Source organism: Oxyura jamaicensis, chromosome 3 (assembly GCF_011077185.1).
Source record: "Oxyura jamaicensis isolate SHBP4307 breed ruddy duck chromosome 3, BPBGC_Ojam_1.0, whole genome shotgun sequence".
Taxonomy (NCBI): domain Eukaryota; kingdom Metazoa; phylum Chordata; class Aves; order Anseriformes; family Anatidae; genus Oxyura; species Oxyura jamaicensis.
This window is the reverse complement of record NC_048895.1, coordinates 70,075,060-70,098,972: the sequence shown is the minus strand read 5'-3', so window position 1 is coordinate 70,098,972 and position 23,913 is coordinate 70,075,060. Positions and strand designations below refer to the sequence as shown.

The following is a 23,913-nucleotide window of genomic DNA, read 5'->3' as shown; positions in this document are numbered from 1 at the left end:
ATATCATCCCTGCAACAGAGAAGATATTTACATCTGGTAACAGAAACTGCAGTTCAGGCTCACCAGTCTGCTCTAATCTGATCACATAAATAAATCCCTGGCCACAGTGGAAAGCAGAGGCTGCAAGCACAGCTGGTGCTGCAAACTCTAGATCTCCCTGCTCATGACAAGATGCACAGCCTACAAGCTAATAGCATGCCTGTCCCGGGAGGGCACTCGTCTCCCTTTTGGCCCTCCTGTGAACTCCCTTAGGCCCTGAGCTGTGGCTGTGTCCCTGGGAGAAATGTTTTCCCTTCCTGACTCAGAAATCAGCCGCAGGTTGCTCTTTGCCATGGCTGGGGACCCCAGCCATCACAGGGCTGCAGCGGCAGCGCTTGCTGCTGCCACCCCTCTCCTGGCCTGGGAACAAGGATTGCAACTGAGCAAGGGGTGGGAGTCGGAAGAGGAGAAAAGAGAAGCTCTCTTGTTATTAACACCATTCTGTCCTCTAATCCACTCACATCCTGCTCTTACAAATGCATTTTTGTTAAGCATTCAGCTACAGGGGGAGAATACAGGGAGATGGATTGATGTTTGTGTAGGTATAGATGCTTTTGTGTGCAAATTGCATTTTGATAGATAGACATGCACACACGCACAAGAACACTGGCTGTATTAAAAATCAACAGAAAACATCTCGCCGACTTAAGTGAAGCTAGCATTTCCCTTCTCACATTCAAAATGAATCTCGGTAACCTGGTTTCAGCTGTCAGAGGTTCTCCTGATAAATTCAGCAGCACTGGGAGGGAGAGACCAACGCCCTGTGCAAGTGGCATCCTGGCAAGGAGCCTTTTTTCCTTTTCTGCTGCATGGATCCTCTCTCTTTTGGTCTGTGCAGGAAAATCCAAAATTAAAGTGTGTGTCGTTCCCGCACCCCCTTCAGTTTAGATGCAGGGAATACTGCCCTGATTAACAGAAGCCCCTTCAGTGATAAAATTTCCCTGCGTATGAGTCACAGGAAATTATAATCACTGCTTTCTGAGATTGCAGAACACAATGAGATTTCTGAGCTACAAACAGACTTCAATTACCCTTGAAAGACAGACAGACCTTCAAACTGACACGATTTGGGAAAATAAATATTCTTTTGTCTGCACTGCTGGTGGCAATTTCCCATTAGGCAGGAAAAGCCTTCTTTGATGAATGAATATTGTCTACACATTAGAAGAGGAGCTACTGTGTGTATCCTAATAGCTCTTGTATACTCGGGCTCAGCCTCACGTGAGGCCCCTTAAACCCTTGGGGTACAATGTGGTAGCAATCATTAGCATGCTGCATTCTTTATTGCAGCATTTGAGAAAAGGATGGTGCATATTCGAGTGAATTTGACCAACTTCCAACTCACCTTCAAGTTATGTGGCAAGGTCAAATGCATTTAGCAATCTGCCTTCTGGTCTGCAGTTAGTCCTTTCCAGCTTAGAGACTTTTTGAGGAACACCCCCTATGGAGAAGTGTTTTTTTTTCATATATGATTATTTTTCTAATTTTAACATTTAATCAGTTTTCCTTTTTGTGTTTACTTTGTATCTATTTTCTGTAGTGGTAATTAAACCAAAATTAGAGCACCACATAGAACTAAACTGAATACTGTTTGCAGAAGCCAAAGGACATCATGTTAGTGCCACAAGCTGTGGATCTTTTGGAAGATCCACCAAGTCTCACAAAATTTCCTTCCCAAGGAATACATTAACAGGCATTAATCGCATTAATCATCCCTTTTGCAGCAGTGTTGCAGTTTTGCTGGTCATTTTTTCCCGGGACTGGTAGTGGATTAATTGGCCTGGAGATAGCTGGGTCACCCCACGGGGTCCCTTCAGCTCTTCTGGGCCTGCCACACCAAAGATTGGTTAGGAGTGAGGTGGGTTGGTGTGGGGTGCTTTTGTCCAATTGTTTTCCTCTGGTTGTGATTTATTTAGCCTTACATTAATAAAAAAAATATTAGAGAGGGTATTTTTAATCTGATCTACTTTTACAGTCACCACGCAGCTATGTGTGCTGCATACACAGTGCTTAAGAAAAGTTTTTGTACTAACTTACAGCACAAATGCTAACAACCTTGTTCAAATTTTTGCTGATGTTTTTATTTGAGAAATTAAAAACCCCAAACAACAAAACTCCCGACATTAAGAAAAAGAAGCAGAAGAGCTACCGATGAGATGTGGTCTGCATTTGCCACTCAGCAGTGGCAGCAGTCTGCACACAAGCCGGCTGCAGGCAGAGATGCGGCAGAGACCGACGTGGTACTCACAGACCGAATGCGATACAGGAACAGCAAACCCGAGAGTCAGAAAGAAAGGCCATAAAATCCCGACGACTCCCTGTCCAAGTCTTACTTCCAAAGAGAAACACAGGCAAAACCCCAAATGTTCTAGCCTCATCCCGACTGCTAAGGACCTCGGCAGCGTGACCACACTTTGCCACCAAGCACTTGTCTGAGTACGTTACATTTTGGCTTCAGCAGCCAGCTGAGCTACTACCGAGTGCTCAGCTCAGTGGATGATGTTTTAAGGCAGGGGGGGTAGCTGTGGGAAAAAAAGAGGACCACAACTCACCTTGTAAGTGTTTAGACTGGTTTCAAAAAAGCCCCACAAGAGTTATGGCCTCTTCGGTGTCCCACAGCTACAGGTACAGAAACACTGCACGTGGCATGTACATAACATTACTTACAGGCTCTGCATGGAAAACGGTAAGCGATTCGTCACGGAAATCTGGTATCGAGCAACATGGCCGTACAAATTCACAGCTTGAGAAAGGCTAAGTGTGGAACGCTCCTTTGCAAGAGGATCTTCAGTCGACGCTTTGTATAGAAAGTACTAAAACAACGATGACGACTTCTTTTCTGAATCTCCGTTCATTACTGTGTTAGATTTCAGAAACTGAAAAAGGTTCCCTTTAGAAAATGTGCGACTATTCAGACTATGAATTCACAACCTAATTATTAAATAATTAAAAAAAAAAGATTCAACTGTCATGAAGTCTTACATGGCTGCAATATTTTAAAGCAATAACAACAATACAAGGCATAGAAATTTTCTCCTGCAACACTTGTAAAGGTATTCACATGAAAAGCAAAAGGGCTATTAAAGAATAAGCTGCTCTGCAGAACAGGGAGGTGAGAGGCTAGCCAAGAATTCAACCATATTCCTTAAAGTTGAACTCCAGCTGCTTAAAAACATATTACTTCAGAATTCAGAAAATGATGACCCATACGTCTGCATACTCCCCTTAAATATGATACCCCAAATGGCATGACACCCCTTCCTGAAAAGTTTTTATCTCATCTCCGCCGCTACCTCCACAATTTAAACAAAAGAACAACTATCCAAATGTAAAATGCTCTTTTTTTTTTTTTAATTACTAAATTAAGAAAGTTAAACAGTTTTAAAATGTAAACTTGCAAATAAACCATAACAAAATGTAATTAAGACTTTAAAATTTGCAACTCAGTATTAAAAACTCAATAGAAATAGAAAGGAATATTTTTTTTGGTTAAACGTAAGTAATTCAAGGCTGGTACAGACAACTGAAAAGGTAATACTTTGTTCTGTGCATCCCCCATGAAATGTAAAGAAGTGCATAGTAATTCCACTGGAGAACTTGCAGACACAGAGAAAGTACTTTCATTAGCAGTACAGGACATTTAACACACTTATTTTACAATGGAAAAATGTTACACATAAAACAGAAAAATCCTAGTTGCGTGACCAACAGTTTAGCAGGTGGACATGGCTAAAATGCTATGATCTGAAGACCATCTGAATGTGGTTACACGGTTTAATAAATCTTTTTGAAACATTTCAGTATACATGTTTGGATACAAGAAGTCCTTGCAGTCTCAATTTTCCAGTTCAAACGGTGATGGTGTAGTTTTCTTGCTTTAAATATGTTCATTTTAATTTCAAGAACAAATCATCACACACTTGTCAAACATTGGAAACATTACTGTAAATACAGCACATGATTCCTGAAAGAGCAAAGTTACAACCATCTACAGGTACATAGTCATAAACAAAAAGTGCAATCCAATTTAAAAAAATCATGCTTGGCAAAAGCCAAAAATTAGATCACTGGCTTTCAGAATCCCACCAGTGCTTTCATGTCTGCAGTAAAATTATCACTTTCTGGGTACTGCTGCAGCAGGATTCATTCCATTCAAAATGAGTTTCCTCTGCAATAGCACCCATATACTGTATGTACAGGTATGTATATATATTATATATATTTTATATATAAAAAAAGCAAAAAACCAAACACCTGTCCTGATTTTTTTTTTTTATTTTTCTTGTTAAAACATGAAAAAAAATGTTTTAGACAAAGAGGCCACTTCTGGAAAATAATATTTTTAGTTGAATCAGGAGAAGACTAGTTAAAATCACATAGGTTTTGCGTTTTAAAAAAAGGAAAGCACTAGGATCAGTTATTGGCACTGAGTTACTATTTACAATGAACGGAGGTTTTGCAGTTTACATAACATCGATACAATGCAGTTTTGGAGTCTTTGATTAAGAAAAAACAAGTGTTTTTCTCCTTTTGATCCAGGACATTCAGATTATTAGGACAAGTGGTCATAGGCGAGGGCTGCGGAAGTTCCCAGCTTCAGCCCCTCCTGTGCACGGCGGTGCTGGAAGATGCTGCTGCACTCGTAGGAGGCCGATCACGGAGTTGGAAGCTGAAGGGCAGGCGGGGCAGGGCTGAGGAACACCTGGCAATTCGTGACAGTGTGTGGAGACCAGGGGTTTACAGGTTGTCGCCGGGCTGGTACTGGGGTTCTGTTGCAGTGAAGTAGTCTTCGAGGAAACCCTGCAAGTATTCGAAAGTTGGACGCTCCTCTGGGTCTTTTTTCCAGCAGTGGATCATAAGCTCGTGCAAGGAGATGGGACAGTCCTGAGGACACGGCATCCGATAACCGCGCTCGACTTGCTCCAAGACTTCACGGTTATTCATGCCTGTTAAGGACAGACAAATCCACACTACTGAATTACCAGAAAATTAACCCAAATATACGAGTTATGTTTCTACAACACGTATGATTTTCTCAGCCATCCTTATTTTTTTCAGTTAAGAGGAGAGGAAAACCAAACCACCTCCATGTCCTGTTTCAGCTCTCCATCTCCTGCAAAGTTACCTGGATTACTTTCTTTTTCTGTAGAGGGTTTTAAAATCCGGTGATGACTAAAATGCTGCTCCCATGGTTACCCTCTTGGCTTACTCAAAATGGGTAGGATTTGGCACCTTCCCTCCCCAACAAGAGTGGCCATGAAATATATTTTGTGAAATGGTTGCTTGATGAGAAATGCTATTCAAAATTCTAAAAATTAAGATTAATTTTTGAAACACTCTAAATCTGTCCCCTTTCTAAGGGCTTTGTGAGGAGGTTGTGCTGCAGAGGCTAAAAAAGATGACAAACTGCTGCTTTAGGCTACCAGGCACATCCAGCAGCGTTAATTCCACATCAGTTCAGAAGCTTACTACTGCTAATGATCTGTGCTGGTTCGTATTGCTTCTAGCTTATTGTCTTGTTCCATCCCGCCCCAGAACAGAACAAAGCTGTTCAGAAGATGAGACAAATGCCAAGCCAAACAGCTCCATGGCAGAACCATGGTTCTCTCTTAAGTGAAGAAAGAAATACTATCATGCTTCACTCTGTTTAAGAGGTAAGCCAGGCCCTTTGCGATCTTGCATTTTCCATGTAGCCCCTTCAACTCTCATCTCCTCTGCTGTTTTTACATTACGCGTTACAATTCACCGTACAGTGTTCTTCACCGCACAGTCAACCTCAGCTTTAGTTTCTGTATCTCTTCCAGTTATTCCTTTGGCTTTGTAACGGTACCAGGCGTAAGACTGGCACCACAGGCATGCGGAAATATTTCAGAGAAAGCGCACACGTTGACTACAAGCTTTACGCTTGCCAGTTGCCAACTCATGCCCCAGTCCTTTGCTGAAAAACATCTGCAGACTTGACTGCCCTGCCCTGGTAGGCCCTCCCAAGCAGCTCTGCAGGAAAACCGGGAGGGCCACTGAAGTTTCTCCGTGACCAAGTCTAGAAATAAATGCATTGGTGTTGCTCTTCCTGCTGGCTGCTCTTCCCCCTGGCTTCCAGGACACCATCCTGCCACCCAGTTCCTTCATGGTGCTCCCTTGATGATCCCATGTTCAGGACTCAGGGGACCTCTTCCTTCCACTCCATATTTTAGCTGAAGTTATTTGTGAGAAATAATTCAACCACCTTTTTCAGTACAGATTCACTTGTCTACTCTGCACCTTGACTGGTGTGTGCAGCATCCTTACGCTGAGTGGCATTTGGGCTGGTAATTCAGCAGTATCCTTGGGTCTGGTCTTTACTCTGGGTCCTCATATCTCAGTTGCTTTAATTCTTAGAGATGCTTTGAAAGAAGCATCTGCAAGATACAGCCTTTCCTGACGACCCACATCTAGATTCTCATTTCATGTTCTGATTACAAAACACCTTTTCCTCTTATCTTGACAGGGCAATTTCCTCCTGCTGATAACCCATTTGCAACATCTCTGTAAGGATCATTTTCCTAGCCTCTTGCTGCAACCATCCCTTCCATGGTCTTGCCACTTGCTCCTTGTTGCCTACTATGTCGAACACAAGCTGCTTGTCTTCACTTTCCAAGCTTTTCACAGCCTGCCCCACAAGCTTTTAGTCGCTCGTTTGGTCACGTTCTGGTTGACTCACAGTTCTGGTTAGCCTACTGCATCACCTCAGATTTCCACGCCAGTACTGACATGCTGGTTCCTATGCTGCCTGCTGTGCTTGGAGGAACCGCCCCAGAAAGCTGCCTCATCCTCCTGTACGCCTCTCTTCACTTTCTCCTTTAGCAATAATTGCAAAAAGAAAGGTTAGATTACTGATTCACAGTATTCCACGTCCTGCAAACAACCCTTTGGCGCTGGTTTCTTGCGTTAATTTCTCACCTGTATATTTTTGCTGTGAGGTGTTTATGAGGAGGAACCAACCCTTTGTATGGGACATAATGTGGTCCCTCGTCAGAGCTCCACAGAGTGATGGAAACAGAGCAATCATGGTGCTCTGCAGAGATCAGACTCCGCGTGGAGTTAATGTTCTCCTGGACTATCAAGTTCAAGCTGGTGCTGTTAGGTCACACGGGCTCACAACAAACGAGAAAGGCCTGCCACACGCAGAACAAAGTTTTGGATGTTCCTCATTATTCAACTAGAACATTTTCAAACATATTCTACTTTTTTGTTATTAAACTGAAAAAGAACATTAGTGGTCTGTGAGTCATCGCCAACCCAAAGGCAGCAACAACCCAAACCTTCTGGTGCCTTGTTGTTTTTGAGATGCTACACGAAAAAAACAGCATTTTGCTCACGTTGTGTTCTCACTATTAGTTTTTTCTTTTAATTTGTGTTTTGAACAAAAAAAATGCACTCTTTTATGCATTGTTTTTTTCACACCCTTCTCTTTGAATCAGTCGAATTACCTCATTTATTGGGCTAAGAAGTTCTTCTTTGCTTTGCTTCCCTTACATAGTAAAGGCTATGAAAATAAGGGTTACCAGTAACTCATCTATTGTATATACCTAACCCCTAAACAAACTGAAGTCTTTGGTTTTATTTTGTCAGGACCCCTTTAAGTACAACATGGATGGAATCAACAGCAGCAGGAAAGCTCCTTCCCAGCTGATTTGTTACTCTAAGATATCAAAAGCTTGTTTTTTTTATCCAGTGTATTACTCGCTGCTGCAAGCACACACTGAAACTTGATAACAAACTCTGTGCTGGAAGAAAAACCCTGAGGAGGAATGCGTGGGGAGTAAAAACACAAACAGCTCTCCCCTTCCCTTTTCTTTTAAAAAGATAGAGAAAAGAACATAAAAGAGACTTGGCTGCCTGGAGTCACAGTCGTTTCTGTCCCGGGTTTTGCTCATCACAGTATAATCCAGGAAAACGCCCTTCTCTGCCTTTGTCCTTTCCCCTCCCTCCCAGTAAAACCCAGATATGAAACTAAATCGAGCAATCCTCACGTTCCTTGCTGGAATTCATGTGTCCAGCAAGGCTTGCAGAACCCTTTTGCCGAAGAAATTCTGTTGGCTTAGATGTGTGCTACTAAATTAAAGGGGAGATTCAAATATATGTATATATATATATATAAATCTTGTTTGTATTATTACTTAGACTTATAAAAATAGCAATGTTTCACGTATACTTTTTACTTTTTAATGGCCTATTTATGTTTACAAACCTATTACCTGGATTTTCTCATCTTATCCTGCAGGTTTTAGTGTTTCTCTTTTGATAGCAGGAGCCTGTTGTATCTGTACTTCTAACACCACAGAGAGAATATTTGAACAGCCTGTACAACTCTTCTCTCCTAATGAATACCCGAGAGTTTCAACTCTTTTAGTAAATAATAAATGAAATTCTGATTGCAATACGCTTCTAGATACCTTAAAAGTTTATTTAAAAAAAACAAAACAAAACACGTAAGCCTGTGGAATAAATTACTCAGCAATGTTCTTCTGTTGACTACAGCTATTTCACCTGCTTGAAAATCAGTTTGTGCTCATAACGTTTCTAGAATTAGCATTTGAACCCAAAAGTAAACATCCAATTTCCAAAAGATGGGTTTTTCATTAGCTACTCAGTCCCTGAGAAAATCAAAAATGAAATAACTTCCCACCATCCAGCTTTATTAGAGAATCTCGCAATAGTCCTAGGGTGCCACATGATACGGCCTCTTTAAAGCTCAATACAATAAAAATCTCCTGCTCATACAGACGGGACGAAAACGCAATGCTGTTTGAATCTTCCTAGAAAGGCTGCAACAGTAAGAGTTACGGTGACATAAAAGGGGACGTAAAATTTCCAGTTGTGGCTAAAAAAATACCCTGGAGCTTGGTTAGACAGAACACAGCAGATGTGCAAATAGCACAGGCCTGGGCAACTCTGCTGCTCCAGAGGACAGGAAACAAGACAGCTGGAACTAGGCGGCATCCCCACGCCCAAAGCTTATGTTACATAGATTACTTTGGGCAACGTGAAGTCCACTGAGGACAGTGACGGTTTTAAGACACTTTATTCTTATACACAAATGGCTCAAGTAGGACTCCTAGAACACCAACTCAGCTGCTGCCCATTCCCTGATATGCTCTTTCAGGTTCTCCAAGAGTCCAGAGTTGTGCCTCTGCTCATGTTCCCAGGTTCCTCAGACCTGGACAGGTTTGCACATCTCTAGTGCAGTTGAGAAGGTAAAACGTGCAGTTGTCTGTAGGGACTGAATCGCATTGGCACTCTCAGAGAGGTAAAATGGAGACAGGCTGATTTGTGGGTTTTGTTTAGTTTCATCTAGGTGCAGAATTCCTAAATTCTGCAAAATAAAGCTATAGGTGAGAGGAGAAGGATGAGGGGCTTAGGCAGGGGGACCATGACATACACTGGAAGAACAGTACAGTGAAGGGAATGGGAAGGCTGTTCCCAAGGCAAGACAACCTTTGAAGCACAATTATGTTTTTCAGAGAATAATACAAACTTAATTGTTCTTGTGCAAAAGTAGTAACAATTTTTAAACATCTGGAAGTCATACCACTTTATTTAGAAATTAAGGCCTGAAAATCCCCAAGTACTTATCACTCTTAAAACACCCACAAAACAAAGCTATCAAAAACCTTTATTATTATTATTATTTTAAATAAGGCATTTAAAGGTATTTAAAATATAAATAAGGTATTTATTATTTGCTTGGTATAAGAGTTGCAACTTTGAGCTGCAGCATTTGGGAACCGAGCTTTCCTGCTTACAAAGGAACCCACCTGAGCTTACCCGTGCTATGTGCTGAGTACGCATCTCTCTCAAGTCATTAGCTACCATCCATGACGATGGTACCCACACGTGCTGGGTCACTGATGTGTACTTGGCCCCAGCCTTCTGGCCCCAGCGTCCTGCAGTGATGAGGAGGCTGAACACAGCTCCCCAGGGACTGCAGAGCTACTTGGAGTCCAAACTTGAAGACCAAGCTGGCTGGAGGCAGCAATGTGGGTAATATCGTGGTGCCTGTCACACTGGCCATAAAATGCAAACGCTTTCCACGTGTCAACTCCAGTAGAAATCAGAAGGGGCAGGTTCAGAGGTGCTTGTTTAGCGCAGCTGAGAATTTTGTCTATCCAAGAGGCAACGTATTAACAAAACAAACAAAAAAACAGACTGCTGCTAGAGGAATGCAGCCTCGGACTCTTAACCTCCATTAAAAAGACACTAAGATCCAAGGGGACATTTTTGAAAGTGGAAAGAAGCAGAACCTGAAGAAGGTTGACTAAGCAGATTATTTTTTAAACTTGGCTCCTCTTCTGCCCATATCCAGTTTTTATTTCCCCACTGTGATAGTGAAAATAGAACCTCAGCACACAGAAAGACTGTGAAAGTTGTTTATTCCAACCTGCTGCCTTGTGAAAAGAATGAGAAAGCATGGTTGGGCAGCAGTGCACTATGTCTTTTGACAGAGGAACAGGCTTGGTTGAAGGATGGAGATGGGGACAGCTGTCAAAAAGTCAGTCTTGCTTGTGGGAGCTATAATGTCTGGGGGCAAGGCTTGATCGTGAACTCTAGCCTGATCTTCACCTCTGCCAGCAAAATCTTTACTGCTCATGTGTCCTGTCCCTGCTCCTGATTTCCTTCCAAAAGGGAAGAATTCATCTGGTTGAAATCTGGGGGACAAGGAATGCCAATTCCTACTCCATACACAGTGTGTGCCCCTCCTAGAAACTGCCTGTCTTCTCCTGGTGGTGTTTCTCCCTCCTTCTATGCAAACTTAAAACAATGCCTGGTTCTCCAAGGCACAAGGCCTCGGAGAAGGCCTTGGACCTACTGTGCCCCGTGGGCATGGTTACCACCAGAGAACCAGGGTGCAGATGTAAGTAACCTCTCCAGGCACCAAGATATTGTCAAGCAAGAGAGCGATTCCTTTGTTTGAGGACATTTCCCTGCTCTCCCTGGCCTGCTACATGCTAAAAGCAGGAACATCAAGACAATGTGCCCACCACTACGAAAAAAATGGGTATTACAGCAGAGTGTCAGCTCCGTGACCCTTTTTGTTTCAAAGCTGACCCTGTTCAGAGCTTGCAAATCCACACACGGAGTTGGTCAGCAGTGAACTGCATTCTCTCATCTACAGCTTGTCTGCGGTGATGTGTGTGAGAAGGGCTCGGTCCTGCCTCTCAGGGTGGCTGATCTTCCATCTTTTCCTCCTCATGCGAGCCATGGCATGAAGGCAGGAAAAGTCCCATGGGTGGGTCTGAACCCTGCCCCAGTCAGGGACCTACACTCACGAAGCCTTGTCCTTCCAGAAAGTCCCTTCTCTCCCCAGCATGAAGCTGGAGATGGATGAACTTTTCTATGCTGGGGAAAAGAGCCTCCTTTCTCAGAGGCGTGGGAGGACTTTCTCACCTGAGCCCTTCTTCTATCCCATATGCACAGGCAGGCTTATGAGAACGCCCCAGTTCCTCTCCACTACTGCCTCAGCCTACGAACGCCGCCCCACTTCGGGTCTGGAGAATGACACCTGATGGAAATCTCTAAAGGCTTTGGAAATGAAACTTTGAAGTAGAGCCTGCCCTTAGGTAAAACTGACAGAGAGGGGAGCGAAGGTGATCACGAGAATGGTTAAGGCCTGGCTGAGCAGCGGTGGAAGCCCTGGCAGGAAGGAACAGCCCTGGTGTAGAGCTCAGGCAGGGCTTAACTGAGGAAGTACGTGAGCATCCAGTAAACTGCTGACTCTGAGCTGTGTAACACACAAGAAATCGTTTCTAGCTTCTTGACGAATTTCTAGCACGGCTAGGGGAGAGTGAGGCGGAAGGACTCTCAGTGTGTGAGGGCTTTATGCAGGGAGGGATGAAGGGGCAGGATGGTGCTGAAAGAGGAGAGACGCTGCTAGTTGTCTTTGATGTACTCAGACTGCCATCTAATAAAACTGTCCACATTTTCAGACACAGACCATGCCTGAGATTTCTGTCAGAGATCCTACAAGAAGTTATATATTGCAGGCACTTAAGTGCACATCCAGTGGCCTTGTTTTCCCACAGGGAGGGAAAGAAACACTTGGAAGTACAGATGTCCTCTGCTGACCTGGTCAACACAGGGTTCACTTACAAACCCATGAGTTAACACAGGGCTTAGACAGACACTTTTGCCTCCAAGAGTATTTTTTCTGCGTGTTTGAGCTCATGCACATGACGAAAGGCTAGTCACTGAGCAATGCTGCCCCACAAATGTAGGGCTCAACAACAACAACAAAATAAAATCCTTAATTCTGCCATGGCTGGCAGAGCAACGCTGCTAGCACTGCCTGGGAGCACCCTCTTCCTGCACCCCAGCCATTGTCTGTGCACATCCCATAGAAATAACACCCTATCAGCCATGTCTTACGCATCTTCTCTCTATCTTCAACCTTTGCACGCAGTCTGTGCCTGCTCATTAAGCCCTCAATAACCTCCTGGAAACCACTGCTCCCCCACGCCACTGCCAGTAATCCTCAGGGCAAGAAGACCTTTGTGCCTGCCACTGCCACAGCTGCTCTACGCGGTGGCAACACCCTCCTTTCTTCAACCACACGGGGAAGTGCAGGGCAGAGGGATTCCTCCATCCCACAGAAACACACCACCTCACTTTGTGCTGCCTCAGTTCTGTGACTGCTGGCACAGTCACAGCTTTGCTAAGCTGCTCCCTGCTTATCATGCCAAAATTCACCTCCAATCATGAGAACCCCTCCAGTCCCCACGTTCTCTTCCCGGATACTGTCTCCCGGCTGCTAGGAACTAGCAAAGCTGAAATTTCTGGAAAAGCTCTGGGAGCTCAGTTTTGCTGAGCTCAGCCTTCTGAAGTGGTGTGAGACACAGCGGGATAAATTGGACTCCACCTTGATGCTTTTCCTGCTGGATTTGATGTATGGCTCTGCCTGCTTGATAACAGCACAGACTGGGAGACTGAAACTGCTTTAGGAAACTTTCTACTAAATCAGCCCTAGCTTACACAGCCAAGGTTTACTGGTGAGGAATTAAAACCCCAAAAGAATGAAGATGCAGCTAGATGCCCTGTTGTTAGTATCCGTGGTGATAGGTAAACAAAGGCATTAAATCCTTTTCCATGTTATGCGCTGCTTTCTCCTCACCCCTTTCCTCTTTACCTGAATGCCTGCAGTCTCCAGGGGCGGCAGCAGAAGGTAAAGCTCTTTCTGCACAGGCAGATCCAGTCACCCCGGCTACAAATCTTAATCCACGGGATACTTGGCAGGCTTTCAACAAAGAGTCACGGGGCCTCCAGTTCCCCCATGCAGAGAACCTGGCCCCTCTCTGACCTTGCCGTGAGCTCTGGCCTGCACGGTACACTTTTTTTTTTCTTTCCTTTCCATCATGTCTATCGCAAGGATTGAAATCTAAGAGTTTATAAGAAGGAGATTTGGTAATACCAGACATTCAGACAGTCATCAGACCTTGTACAGAACCAGACTGACAGAATAAATGCAGTAATGCTACTCTGGGAGCTTGTTGGTATTTTGAAGTGAATGCAATACTGTGGAGAGCTATTTGCTCCATTATGTAGTTGTTTTACCTTGCTTTCATTATTTTGCTAGAAAGTAAATGAATTGAAAACAATTAAAAAATATAAATGAGCATGTTGGATTTTCTGCCTCTTGTTACTTTTATCATGATGATCACGGACTGTCTTTCAGTCAGGACCACTTTCAAGCACAAGCAGAACCTATGCACGATAACCATCCTCCTTTGAGCCCAATAAAAATAAACACGCTTTGCAGTTTAAGCATACGGCTCATTCCCACTCCTTTCCCAGGCGATGCAGGGCTCAGACTATTTTCTTACCTGGGTATGGCACTCTCCCTTTTGTTACCAGCTCTGTCAGTAGGATCCCAAAAGACCACACGTCTGACTTTATTGTGAACCTTCCATACAGTGCCGCTTCTGGCGCAGTCCATTTAATGGGAAACTTTGCACCTAGCGAAGGAAGAAATAAATCTTAGTCAGAACAGAGATGGAATCAAAGTTCCACTTCGCAGGTGACTGTTTTGTTCTGCAACACTCGCAGGCTGACGGAGCTGCACGCAAGTATTAACAAACAGGTCCACGGAGGATGCTCACAGACGGGTGGAACGTGTAGGGCGGAAGGAAAGATTAACAGGCAAGGAGTGGATTTGTCCCCACATCCCAGGACAGAGCTAAGAGGTTTTAATTCAGATTTGAAGTTTTATAATGCAAAAAAAGGTTTAAAAACCAGTAGGCTCAATGTAATAGAAATTCCTTCTCCCGAAGTGTTTCAAATTAACATTTCCCTGTGACATTTGCGAGTCACACACAGTTAGCACATAGGAACAGGCGTGAGATTTATTAGAAATGTACCTCCCAGATTCCCTGATCAAACTGAGCAAAACACAAAACAAACATGGTAAAAATGTAAATTAAAACCAAACCTAATATTTCATTAGAAACATGCAAGGATTTAAAAATAAGATTGCCATTCAAGTTGCTTGGAGTGCAATGATGTCAAGGCACAACTTTGCCCTGTGATTTATAACTTGACAGTGTACTTTAAGCTCCTGGCATTGAAAAGCCTGTAGTGCCTTTAATACGTGCAGCCTAATGTGCTCATCCATCAACAGAGCTTGCAGGAGCCAGTTGTGGTAAGGATGGTACGATAACAAGCCTTTAAACTCTGATTTATTTGCTTTTCCAATCATTTACTGTTTTCTCAGGGAAAATATTTTCAGTATGACTTTAAAGAAAAGTCTTGTGGTAATAATTAACTTGTAGTATGTATGAAAAAATATGCAGACATTTCCCTGGTGCCTTGTATTAACATACAGGCAAAAGAGTTGCGTTGCTTATTGCGGATCCCAAGTGACAAACACTCACATTTTGAAACATACTGACTTTGACTTCTCACCACCCTCTCATAAAAGCTCCCTTAGCTTTCGGGAGGAGTGTGGAAATTGTAACGTGGACAAATCACTCTCAGGGAGTTAAGTTATGGCTCTGTTTACAGTTCTCTGCAGGCACAGTTCTGCTGCCATATCCAGTGCTCGATGCCTCGCATCCTCTGCTATATGCTGCAGTCTGAGTTGGGCCAAGAGTACAGAGCAGACACAGCAATTCTCATCCCCTTATTTAGTAAAACATGAGGTGTGCTAATTTTTTTCCTACTCTACTTGTAATTGATCCTAAGAGAGAATATTACTCAGAAACAAATACCTTTTTTTTTTTTCCTAGTAAAAATTGCAGATGCTCAAGTAAGTACTGCTATATTAAAAGACGTAAGACAGAGCTTCAAATCCCTAATGCCTGAAGTTAGGAACTTAAGGCTAGTTAAGCATCAACACGTAAGTGGTTAGATTTGCAAAGGTGCTGAAGGATTTGTGGATGTCTATTCACTTTCAAAACAGCCTGCCTCTTCTGTATTTCCATTAGTTGGCCTGCAGGCAGGAGCTATAATTCAGATGCTTAGCTTTGGCCTCAGTCTCCCCAGCTTGCACTTCTTCATGGGACCAATCTTGGTTTACAAGACTCAAAATTTGCAGAACTTCATCTTATTTTAAAATCCACCGTGGCTGTGATGTCTGAGGTCTCTGCAGCAGACTGGTGTCTGGTGGTGTGTGAGATGGCCAAGCCTGAAGGTTTGCTTGTTCACGGGTTGCACACATTTAATTCAACATTTATTTATTTATTTATGATCAGCTGTGTTGGAAAATGAGCACTTGTGCTTCCCATTTGGACCAAATGGCCTTCAGAGGTCCCTTCCGACCTCAGGCCATTCAATGATTCTGTTTTTGACCCTGAGACAGAAAGGAGGCGACCGTCTACAAGTCATCTTTGGAGGACAGAAATCTCTTCAGACTCCTTTGGGGCCAGTTCCCCCAGCATTTTTACCTTCCACGTTTGCTGCTAGAACCCCAAAAGGTGCTGAGCACCACTCCGAAGCCTCCCCTCTGCTGCTGGAGGCACTTGTGCAGGCTGGACGCTGCTCCCCTTGCTCAGCAGAGCTCCTGGCTGACACGCAGCCTCTGCACACACACACACACCCTGTCCCCAGCACGGTGGTTACAAAGAGCAGCCCCCTGCCCAGGCCTCGGCAGCTTATAAAACAAGCTGACTCCGCGCTGCACACAAATTGCAGCATCAGATCATCAGATAAAATGCATAGTACTGACAAGCATCTTAATAAATCTGATAAGCCAAATTACCCCAGCTGACAAGGCAGCCTATCTATCTGCTTCTGTCAAGGCAGAAACATATCGCTGGGGGGGATTCATCTCTTTTTTTTTTCTGGAACATGCTTTATTACAAACTAGCAAGTCAGTAACTCTGTCTGTACAAACCGATTGCACGCCACATTCCTACGTCAGGATAGCCTGTCTTTGCCCAGGAGCGAGGTCTTCATCTGCGGCTTTTATCTCCATCCCTTTTTTGAATTATTTCAGCACAGGGAAAGCCTTTTTTGGGCTCCTGCACTGTGTGGTGAGCCAAAGCTCCTGGTACAATGTCGGGTCAGGGCAGTGGCCCTGCCTCCTGCCTCTGAGCACTTCTGTGAGCCCGGGCCCTGCTCTGCCCCGGTGTTTGCACCCAGGAGGTCGCCTCCCACCCAGGGGGGCTCCCCTGGGAAAAGCAGCCCCTGCCCCTGCTTTGAGCCTTCCTCCACCCCAGCCAGGCTGTGTGAGGAGGAGGAGCAGAGGGGGCTGGGTTAGCCAAGCGCCCTCGACACGCAGCTCTCCGCACGGTTTCTTCTGAGGCCAGTGAAAATCTCTCAGAGCTTTGTCTGTCAGATCTCAGTCTCGACAAAGCACAAACCTCTGTGATTAATGCCCCAGAGCCACTGCCAGCTTGATAACGGCCGTGTTTCCAAAAATGCTACGAAGCTGCTGCCGCTCGTACCTTAAAACCAAGCCCAGCACCCCCGGTGCCAGGAGCTGGGAGCATGGGAACCGCTGGGTGAGAGCCGGAGGGCACAGCTCAGCACGGCATTGCTCCCGAGGGTGAAAAGGGAAAGCCACAAAAGGTAGAAATGAAATGCTGAAGCAAGCATGTAACAGGAAACGAGTCAGCCCTGGTAGGCGATGGTGAGTGCTGTGTGGGAGGGACTGCGCAATTACATTTTTTTTTGTGCTGTGAGAAATAACGTGAAATTCACAAGCCTGGCAAAACGTCAGGAGCCAGAGGCAGGCTAGGGAGGCTGATCCCTCCGCAGGAAGCAGGGAACAAGGGGCACAACCGCAGGCCCAAACGCAGTCCTGGCCTTTGCCCTGTGCCCCTGTCTCCTCTGGCTTCCTGCTGACCCAGCCTTGCTCCTTGCTGCGGAGCAGATGGCACCTCTGCCATCCCTCTGGGACCCCGGGGGTTGCTGTTGAGAAGCAGGAGCCGTCCATCCTGCCTGCTCCGTGCTGGGCCGGGCAACGGCGGGCACGGAGCGAGGGCAAAGCCATGGATGCTGCAGCTGGTGGTGGTGGTGCGGCTGGTGGCCAGCACGAGGAGCTCTGAGGAGCTGGTGAGCTGGGAGCCGAGCCTCCACACAAGGGCCGGGGAAAAGAAGCCCCACTCTTTTCGAGGAAACAGAAATAAGAAGCATCGCTTGTTTCTAAGGTGGGCAGGAAGGAGGTATTTCTAAGCATTACGGAGGCAAAAGTGATCTGAAAGTTTACAAACATGTAGGAGAGCTCCTGAAATAGCTGTGAGTTGCCTGGAAGGCATAAGATCCTTATTGTTTCATGTGTGCTCGGAGCAGTGCTACTGCAGCCCCTGCCAGTGAATGCAGCAGAATCATGGCCTGGAAAATAATTCTGCTCTTTTTTTTTTTTTTTTTTTTTTTTTTTTTTTAATTAAGGCGAATTTAAATTTGTATCAGCTGCTACTGCTTAGAATAGTAACAGCTCTTTCTTCCCCAGCAGCTCTGTGGAGCACTCGGCACTCTCCACAAAAATGCCATGTGCTTGGCCAGCACTCCGTGGAGCTGTGAGCCAGATAAGCGCGAGGGCAGCAGAGCTGCATGGGAAACCCTGTGCCGGAGGTGACAGGAAGTTTCTCTCTGTCCTGCAGGACACCGGGCGTCTCGAGGCTCACCTTGCGAGGGTAACACAGGCAAAATCACGGATGGAAGTAAACAGGACTGAATACGCCCGACACTGTGCGGGGGGAAAAGATGTTGCAACAGCAGCTGCCAGAAGAAGCAAGCCCTGACGGTGCAGGCTCCACTGCAGCCTTTCAAATGGGCGTCACTTTAATAGGCATGTTTTTCCCCTTTGATTACTCACTTCCTCTCAGAGCAAGAGGAGCCAAGTGTTCATTACGAGCCAAGAACTTTTTCTGGGGGGGTATTATTTAATGGTGGCGTATGGCTGCTAGTCACACACTTTAAATCATCAGCGGTGTGACCATCTCTTTCCTTCCTGACGATTGCTGAGAAGTGGCAGTGCAGACAACGAACCGCTTCTTATTTACCTCTCATAAATCAGGAGCGGCCGGTCCTCCTTTGTTCAAACCAAAAAGAAAATAAGCCGGTCGGTAAAACGTTACCACCAGGCTGAGTAATACCCACACAGGTTCAGGAATCCCGCACTCCAACCCGCCGGGGCTCAAAGCATCCCCATCTGTTTCCTTTCAAAATAGTTCATCGGAGACAAAAGTGACAGTGGGGGAAGGGAGCAGGAGATCAAGCGAGGCTGGAGAAAACCACCTCTTCCTCAGGCCGACAACAAGCTCCCTATGAACACACTTAAGCCCTGAGAAGCAAAACTGCTGCGGAGAGAGTGACTGAAGGCTTTAATCTGCAGATTTCAGGAGGCAAAACATTTCCTCTCTCCCACAGGAGCTGCCGGTCTGCAGCGCTCCCCACCCCCTTCCCTCAGCCGGGCTCCCCTCCGGTGTCAGAACTCCCACCGCGGCAGAAGCTGGCTAGATAAACACGGCGGCCCCCAGATGCATCCCCTCGGAGGCCAAAGTAGTAGGTCATGGGAAACAAGCGCAGGCGACCATTTCCTTCTGATACTGTGGTCGCCACCGAAGCTGAACACAACAAAACAGGATTGAATTGCACTTGGAGAAAAGTTCCAGTGGCACATTAGAAGCCATCTCCCTTCCTCAATAAATTAGACGTCCTAGGCTCAACCCTGGCTACCTACCTGGCTTGGTGTCCTGAGCATCAGTGATACAGGCTAAAGGCCAAGCCATTCCTCCTTTTCCAGCTGCTTTTTCCACAAAATAAGTGATTTCCATGGGCAGGACATACCTATGACCTTGCTCCCTCCCCCTGCCAGTCCTGCCATTTTGCTTCCTGCAGTTCAAAGCTTTCCCACCCCAAATCCAATAACTTTTATTGTTTTATAAAATCTGAGCTTTTCTTCAACATCAGTAGGTCAGGTTTTCAAGGATTTTTAACACGTCAAGAGGGCACAACTATTCTAAGATATTTAAACCAGGAAGCAAACAGGTCATCAGAGGATTTCCTAGGGATCATGAGCTTGAAGAGATTTGGCCAGAAGTAGGTTACATACTTGTCTATTCAAACAAACCATTAGTCCTGTCAAACTGTACACTGGGACATTTCCAAAGGGAACAAAAGACATGGCAGTAGAACAGACAAAAATGAAGATAATATAGAAAACGGTTTCAAAGCCATTTTACAGACTGGATCTGGCTGCCTTTTTCAAGACAAACTCATCTTGTTTTGCACAGGGGAAGGGCTAGCAGGCAGCTTTCTGCTGAGCAGAGCTTGCAGACACTGTTGTTACTCTAGAGAGAATGACATGAGGCTATTTTGCTAGCAAGGAGCAATTCACACCCTCAGGCTCCACTCAGTAGTGGTTAGCTCTGCATTAGTACCTACCATAGGTTCCTTAAGGCCCCCCCCGAAATAATCAGGGCTCGCCTCCTGAATGTGAAGTCGGCAAATGTTAGCATGGATGCAGCCTGTGCTCCCTGTCCCCGTGACTAGGTACTGCTGACAGCAATTAAGAGCGGTGTGATCAGTGGGAGAGCTTCTGCTCCCAGGCAAGAAGGTTTTCTGGAAACTCTCTGGCTCGTTCTGTCAGCACTTGAAATTTAGAGAAAGAGATTAGCCCTTTCCTAAGAGTTAATGGTGAAACTTGTGCTAAAAAAGGGACTTCTGGAAAAGAGAAAAAACTCTCAGTAGGAAGGGGTAAATGCAGGTTATGAAGCACTCAGCCGACCCTCGCTTTCTGATGACATACACCATGGTTTAGCACGACACTCGCTGGCTTTGGAACTGAAAAGGGACGGAGCGGTATTTACCGACATATTGAGCAAGCACTACCAGCGTACTGCCAGCAGAAGGAGAACAAAACCGTAGCTCTGAAGACTTGGACCAACATCTGACAACTAAGCATGACTTGTAAAGAACAACTAACTACAAAGGGCCTGTGCCATGGCTCAGTCTGAACACACACACACACACACACACACATGCTTTTTAAAAAAGCTGTGGTACTCTTTGACTTGTTTTTACAGCGTATCAGTGGTCGGTGGTGCCCAGCGTTTTGTGTGGCACTGGCAAATGGCTTTCCTATTAAAGTAACTTTAAATTCTCAAAGTTAAGAGTTCTCAGAGAGACAGCTCTATTGCATGAAGACGTAATTCTCAAACAGATTTCTTTGACCAGTTTGAAATACAGAAATCAAGAATAACACAGCACTGTTGATAGTGGTTAGTAAATCCTAGAAGGCACACTATTAAAGAACTAGCTGACAGGCTTTTCTGTCCCCAGTCAGGCTTTCTACTGTGCAAAGTAAAGTATCTTCTTTGTTACAGCACCATGAGGATCTCATCTTTACTATCACTTCACCCATCCATGCTCCCACTCATCATCTTTCCTTTAAAATATGACCAAAATGAAACAAAAACAACTAATCAGACTTCCCCTGTAGGGGATGCATTTGGCAGTGGAGTTCTGGGCCAGGAGTTAATATGAATTCAAGATTTACTGAAGGCAACTCCAAAGCACAGGAGAGAGATTTTTTTTTAATGATATTCTACTCTTCCTTCCCCTGTCACAAAAACGATGCTCAGTGCTACGCTTGCTGCTGTATGTACCTTGTCTTGCTGTATACTCGTTGTCTTCAATCAGCCTTGCTAATCCAAAGTCAGCAATCTTGCATATTAGGCCATTTCCCACCAAAATGTTTGCAGATCGCAGATCTCTGTGTATATAATTCATTCTTTCGATGTACGCCATTCCTGCAGCCACCTGCATGAAACACAGTTGGGGCATTTTAAAAGGAACTCAGACATCAATGGGCTACAAAACACGTGCACCTCAATACTCTGAAAACAGACCTGGGCTGCCATGTCCACTAAATTCGGTAACTTCAAGGCTCTTCCTTCTCCATCTTTTAAGAAATCTAGCAAACTCCCTGTAAATGCAAAGTAGACACAACACAGAAATGTTACAGAAACAATGGCTATCGGGTTGGAGATGCAACAATATGTGCAGTATTAAAGACAATAATGCTTTGAGTTCAAGTGGACAATTTCAAAACAAAACAAAACAAAAAATCAAATACAAGAGTTTAAAATTTTCCTGCTGTACTTATTTCACTCTCCTTTAAGGTTGGCTTGCAGAAGAGTATGTCACTAGTCCAAAGAAAGTTGCAGGGAAAAGAAAGTTGTTTTTAATTTTCCTGACCATTACTAAGAAAGCTGATCTTTCTTAACTTTTCCAATGCTCTTTGAAACTGTATACCTGCTGCTCTCAAAAGGCCTCAGCCTGCTGAAATGTATCAGCTTGGTTCCAAGCCACACAAGCTACGGAAAAAGTCAGATCCCAGCTCCAAAAGAAAGGTCAGCCCGGAGCCTGGTAAGTCCAAATGGGCTAGTGCTAACGAAGGCTAATTTTCTTTAGGAAATTGGTAACCACACCATCGGTAGCCTTCCTTCTCTAGTTAACAAACAACTAGCTGTAGCATGAACCATTAATTTGAGAAGACCACTGTGCAAAACTAGAGGAGACCAAGCAGAGATCAAATGGAAGTGATTTCAGCAAAAGCAATATGGACACAACTCCCTTTTGCAAGGGAAAGCAAGGAAGTCCCCTGTAGCTCTTAAAAATAGCATAGAATGCTATAGCTCCCTTCCCAATCTTTTATTTAAACAGAGAAGTGTAGCAGTCTCCTTTAAATAAGGTCAGTGAATTGGTTTAATAAATAAGGGGAAAAGACAGATGATTAGGCATTTCTCCCTTGATAAATCCTCAGCCTCAACCTCAGAAACAAAGATGTAAAATGGTACAGTAAAAAATAGTAAACTAAGCCAAAATAAACCACACATTTCAGAAGGCTTTTGAGAAGTTGTTTTTTTTCTTTCTTTTTTTTTTTATACTTTTAATGGGAAAAAGCACATGCTTGTCACTAAGACATATGATTAAAGTGTGAGTTAGTCAGTGCTTGGATGCCTCTGAGCAGGGAGGTGGGCAGGCACCTGCCAGGAAAATAAAAATCAACTCCAAATAGGCTGAAAAAATGTACTGAAAAATTCAGAGTGTATCCTCCAATGTACAATGAAACTTCCCTGTGAGAACTTATGTTTCCTATTTGGTTCCTTTGCTTTTCCAAAACAGGCAGATTTTTTTGCTCTACTCTCAGCACCCCTGCTGGAGATCTGAAGGAGCTAAAAGTTTTTCTTTTCTCATTTTACCAGTTAGGTAGCTTAAAGAAAAAGAGAAGGGAGAAGGAGAAAGGGAAGGGGAAAGAGGAGGGAAAAGAAAAGAAGAAAGAATCATATGTGCAAATCATATATTAAAATGATGCAGTTGGAAACACTTAAGATGCACTGGCTTCTCCCTTCTCCACCTCATGCAAACTTTCTTTATGTGTTTCTTGCTTGTACATCCAGGGGATTTTAGTTTTTGGGCCCCATTAAGAGCTGGATGACTCTGAATAAGCCTCAGAGACTTCCTCTGAGCTTTGACAAAGAAAAAATACTGTTATCAAGGGCAGCAGCTCTGGTTTCACCTTTGCTCATGTACTCCGTGACAATATAGATAGGTTCTTCAGATACCACGGCGTAAAGCTGGACCAGTTTGTCATGTTTTAGCTTCTTCATGATTTGGGCTTCCTCCAGGAATGACTCTGGAGACATAGTGCCAGGCTTCAGAGTCTTGATAGCCACTTTAGTATTTCCATTCCACGTACCTACAAGCACAGACATTTAGTTAGATTAAACAACTTCTGCTCTTTTTTCTGACTGATACATAAAACGGAGGAGTAAACTAGCAAGGACACAATACTGACTTTTTTTTTTTTTTTTTTTAAGTGTGGTTTCACATTTTGCCTTTTCATTTACATTCCTCCCACGCCTCCCTCATGTTTTAGTCTTTTTCTATTATACCAGAAAATAATACTCCCATTGGCACTGGGGTGTGATCTCTCTTGTCTTACTCAGACAACGCTTCCAGTGATGTCCACTGAAACCTCCTCTGAGTAAAAAATGCAGGACTGCTGAAATCTATCTTTATGTATTTCCCTGCTAATAAGCAATGACTCCAGACACCAACACAGCTCCAGTCACAGATTTGGATAACAGAACTGGTTAAACCCAGAACTTTCCATTTGCAAGACATTTTGACATTTTGTTTTTCTTCTGAGTCAGAGGAAAAAAATATATAAGAAAAATTCCCAAGGAACAAATTCTGAATCGATTTCATTTCACAAACATGGGCCTGTTTCCAGAACGAAATGTGTCTTTTCCCTTCCCCTCCTCACCCCTGGAAGCCCGGCAGCTGCTGGCTGAAAATGAGGAGGTTCCTGCCCACCTCACCTTGTTCTCTGCTTGTGGTTAGGACTTGCATGGTCCACCACCATGATCTACCAACCCTCACAGTGGGGCA

General features: G+C 44.4%; 1 protein-coding gene across 8 annotated transcripts in view; it reads right to left on the bottom strand.

The window, feature by feature from the left end:
- Positions 1-3,518: 3,518 nt before the first annotated feature.
- FYN (FYN proto-oncogene, Src family tyrosine kinase) overlaps positions 3,519-23,913 on the bottom strand; it is a 132,315-nt gene continuing 111,920 nt past the window's right edge. For all 8 annotated transcript variants that reach the window (XM_035320245.1, XM_035320246.1, XM_035320241.1 and 5 more), the window contains 5 exons: positions 23,039-23,218; positions 21,366-21,442; positions 21,123-21,276; positions 13,896-14,027; positions 3,519-4,985 (listed from right to left, as the gene is read on the bottom strand). In XM_035320245.1, the coding sequence (XP_035176136.1) occupies positions 4,777-4,985; positions 13,896-14,027; positions 21,123-21,276; positions 21,366-21,442; positions 23,039-23,218 (752 nt within the window). In that variant the 3' untranslated portion in view covers positions 3,519-4,776. The remainder of the gene's footprint in view (positions 4,986-13,895; positions 14,028-21,122; positions 21,277-21,365; positions 21,443-23,038; positions 23,219-23,913) is intronic.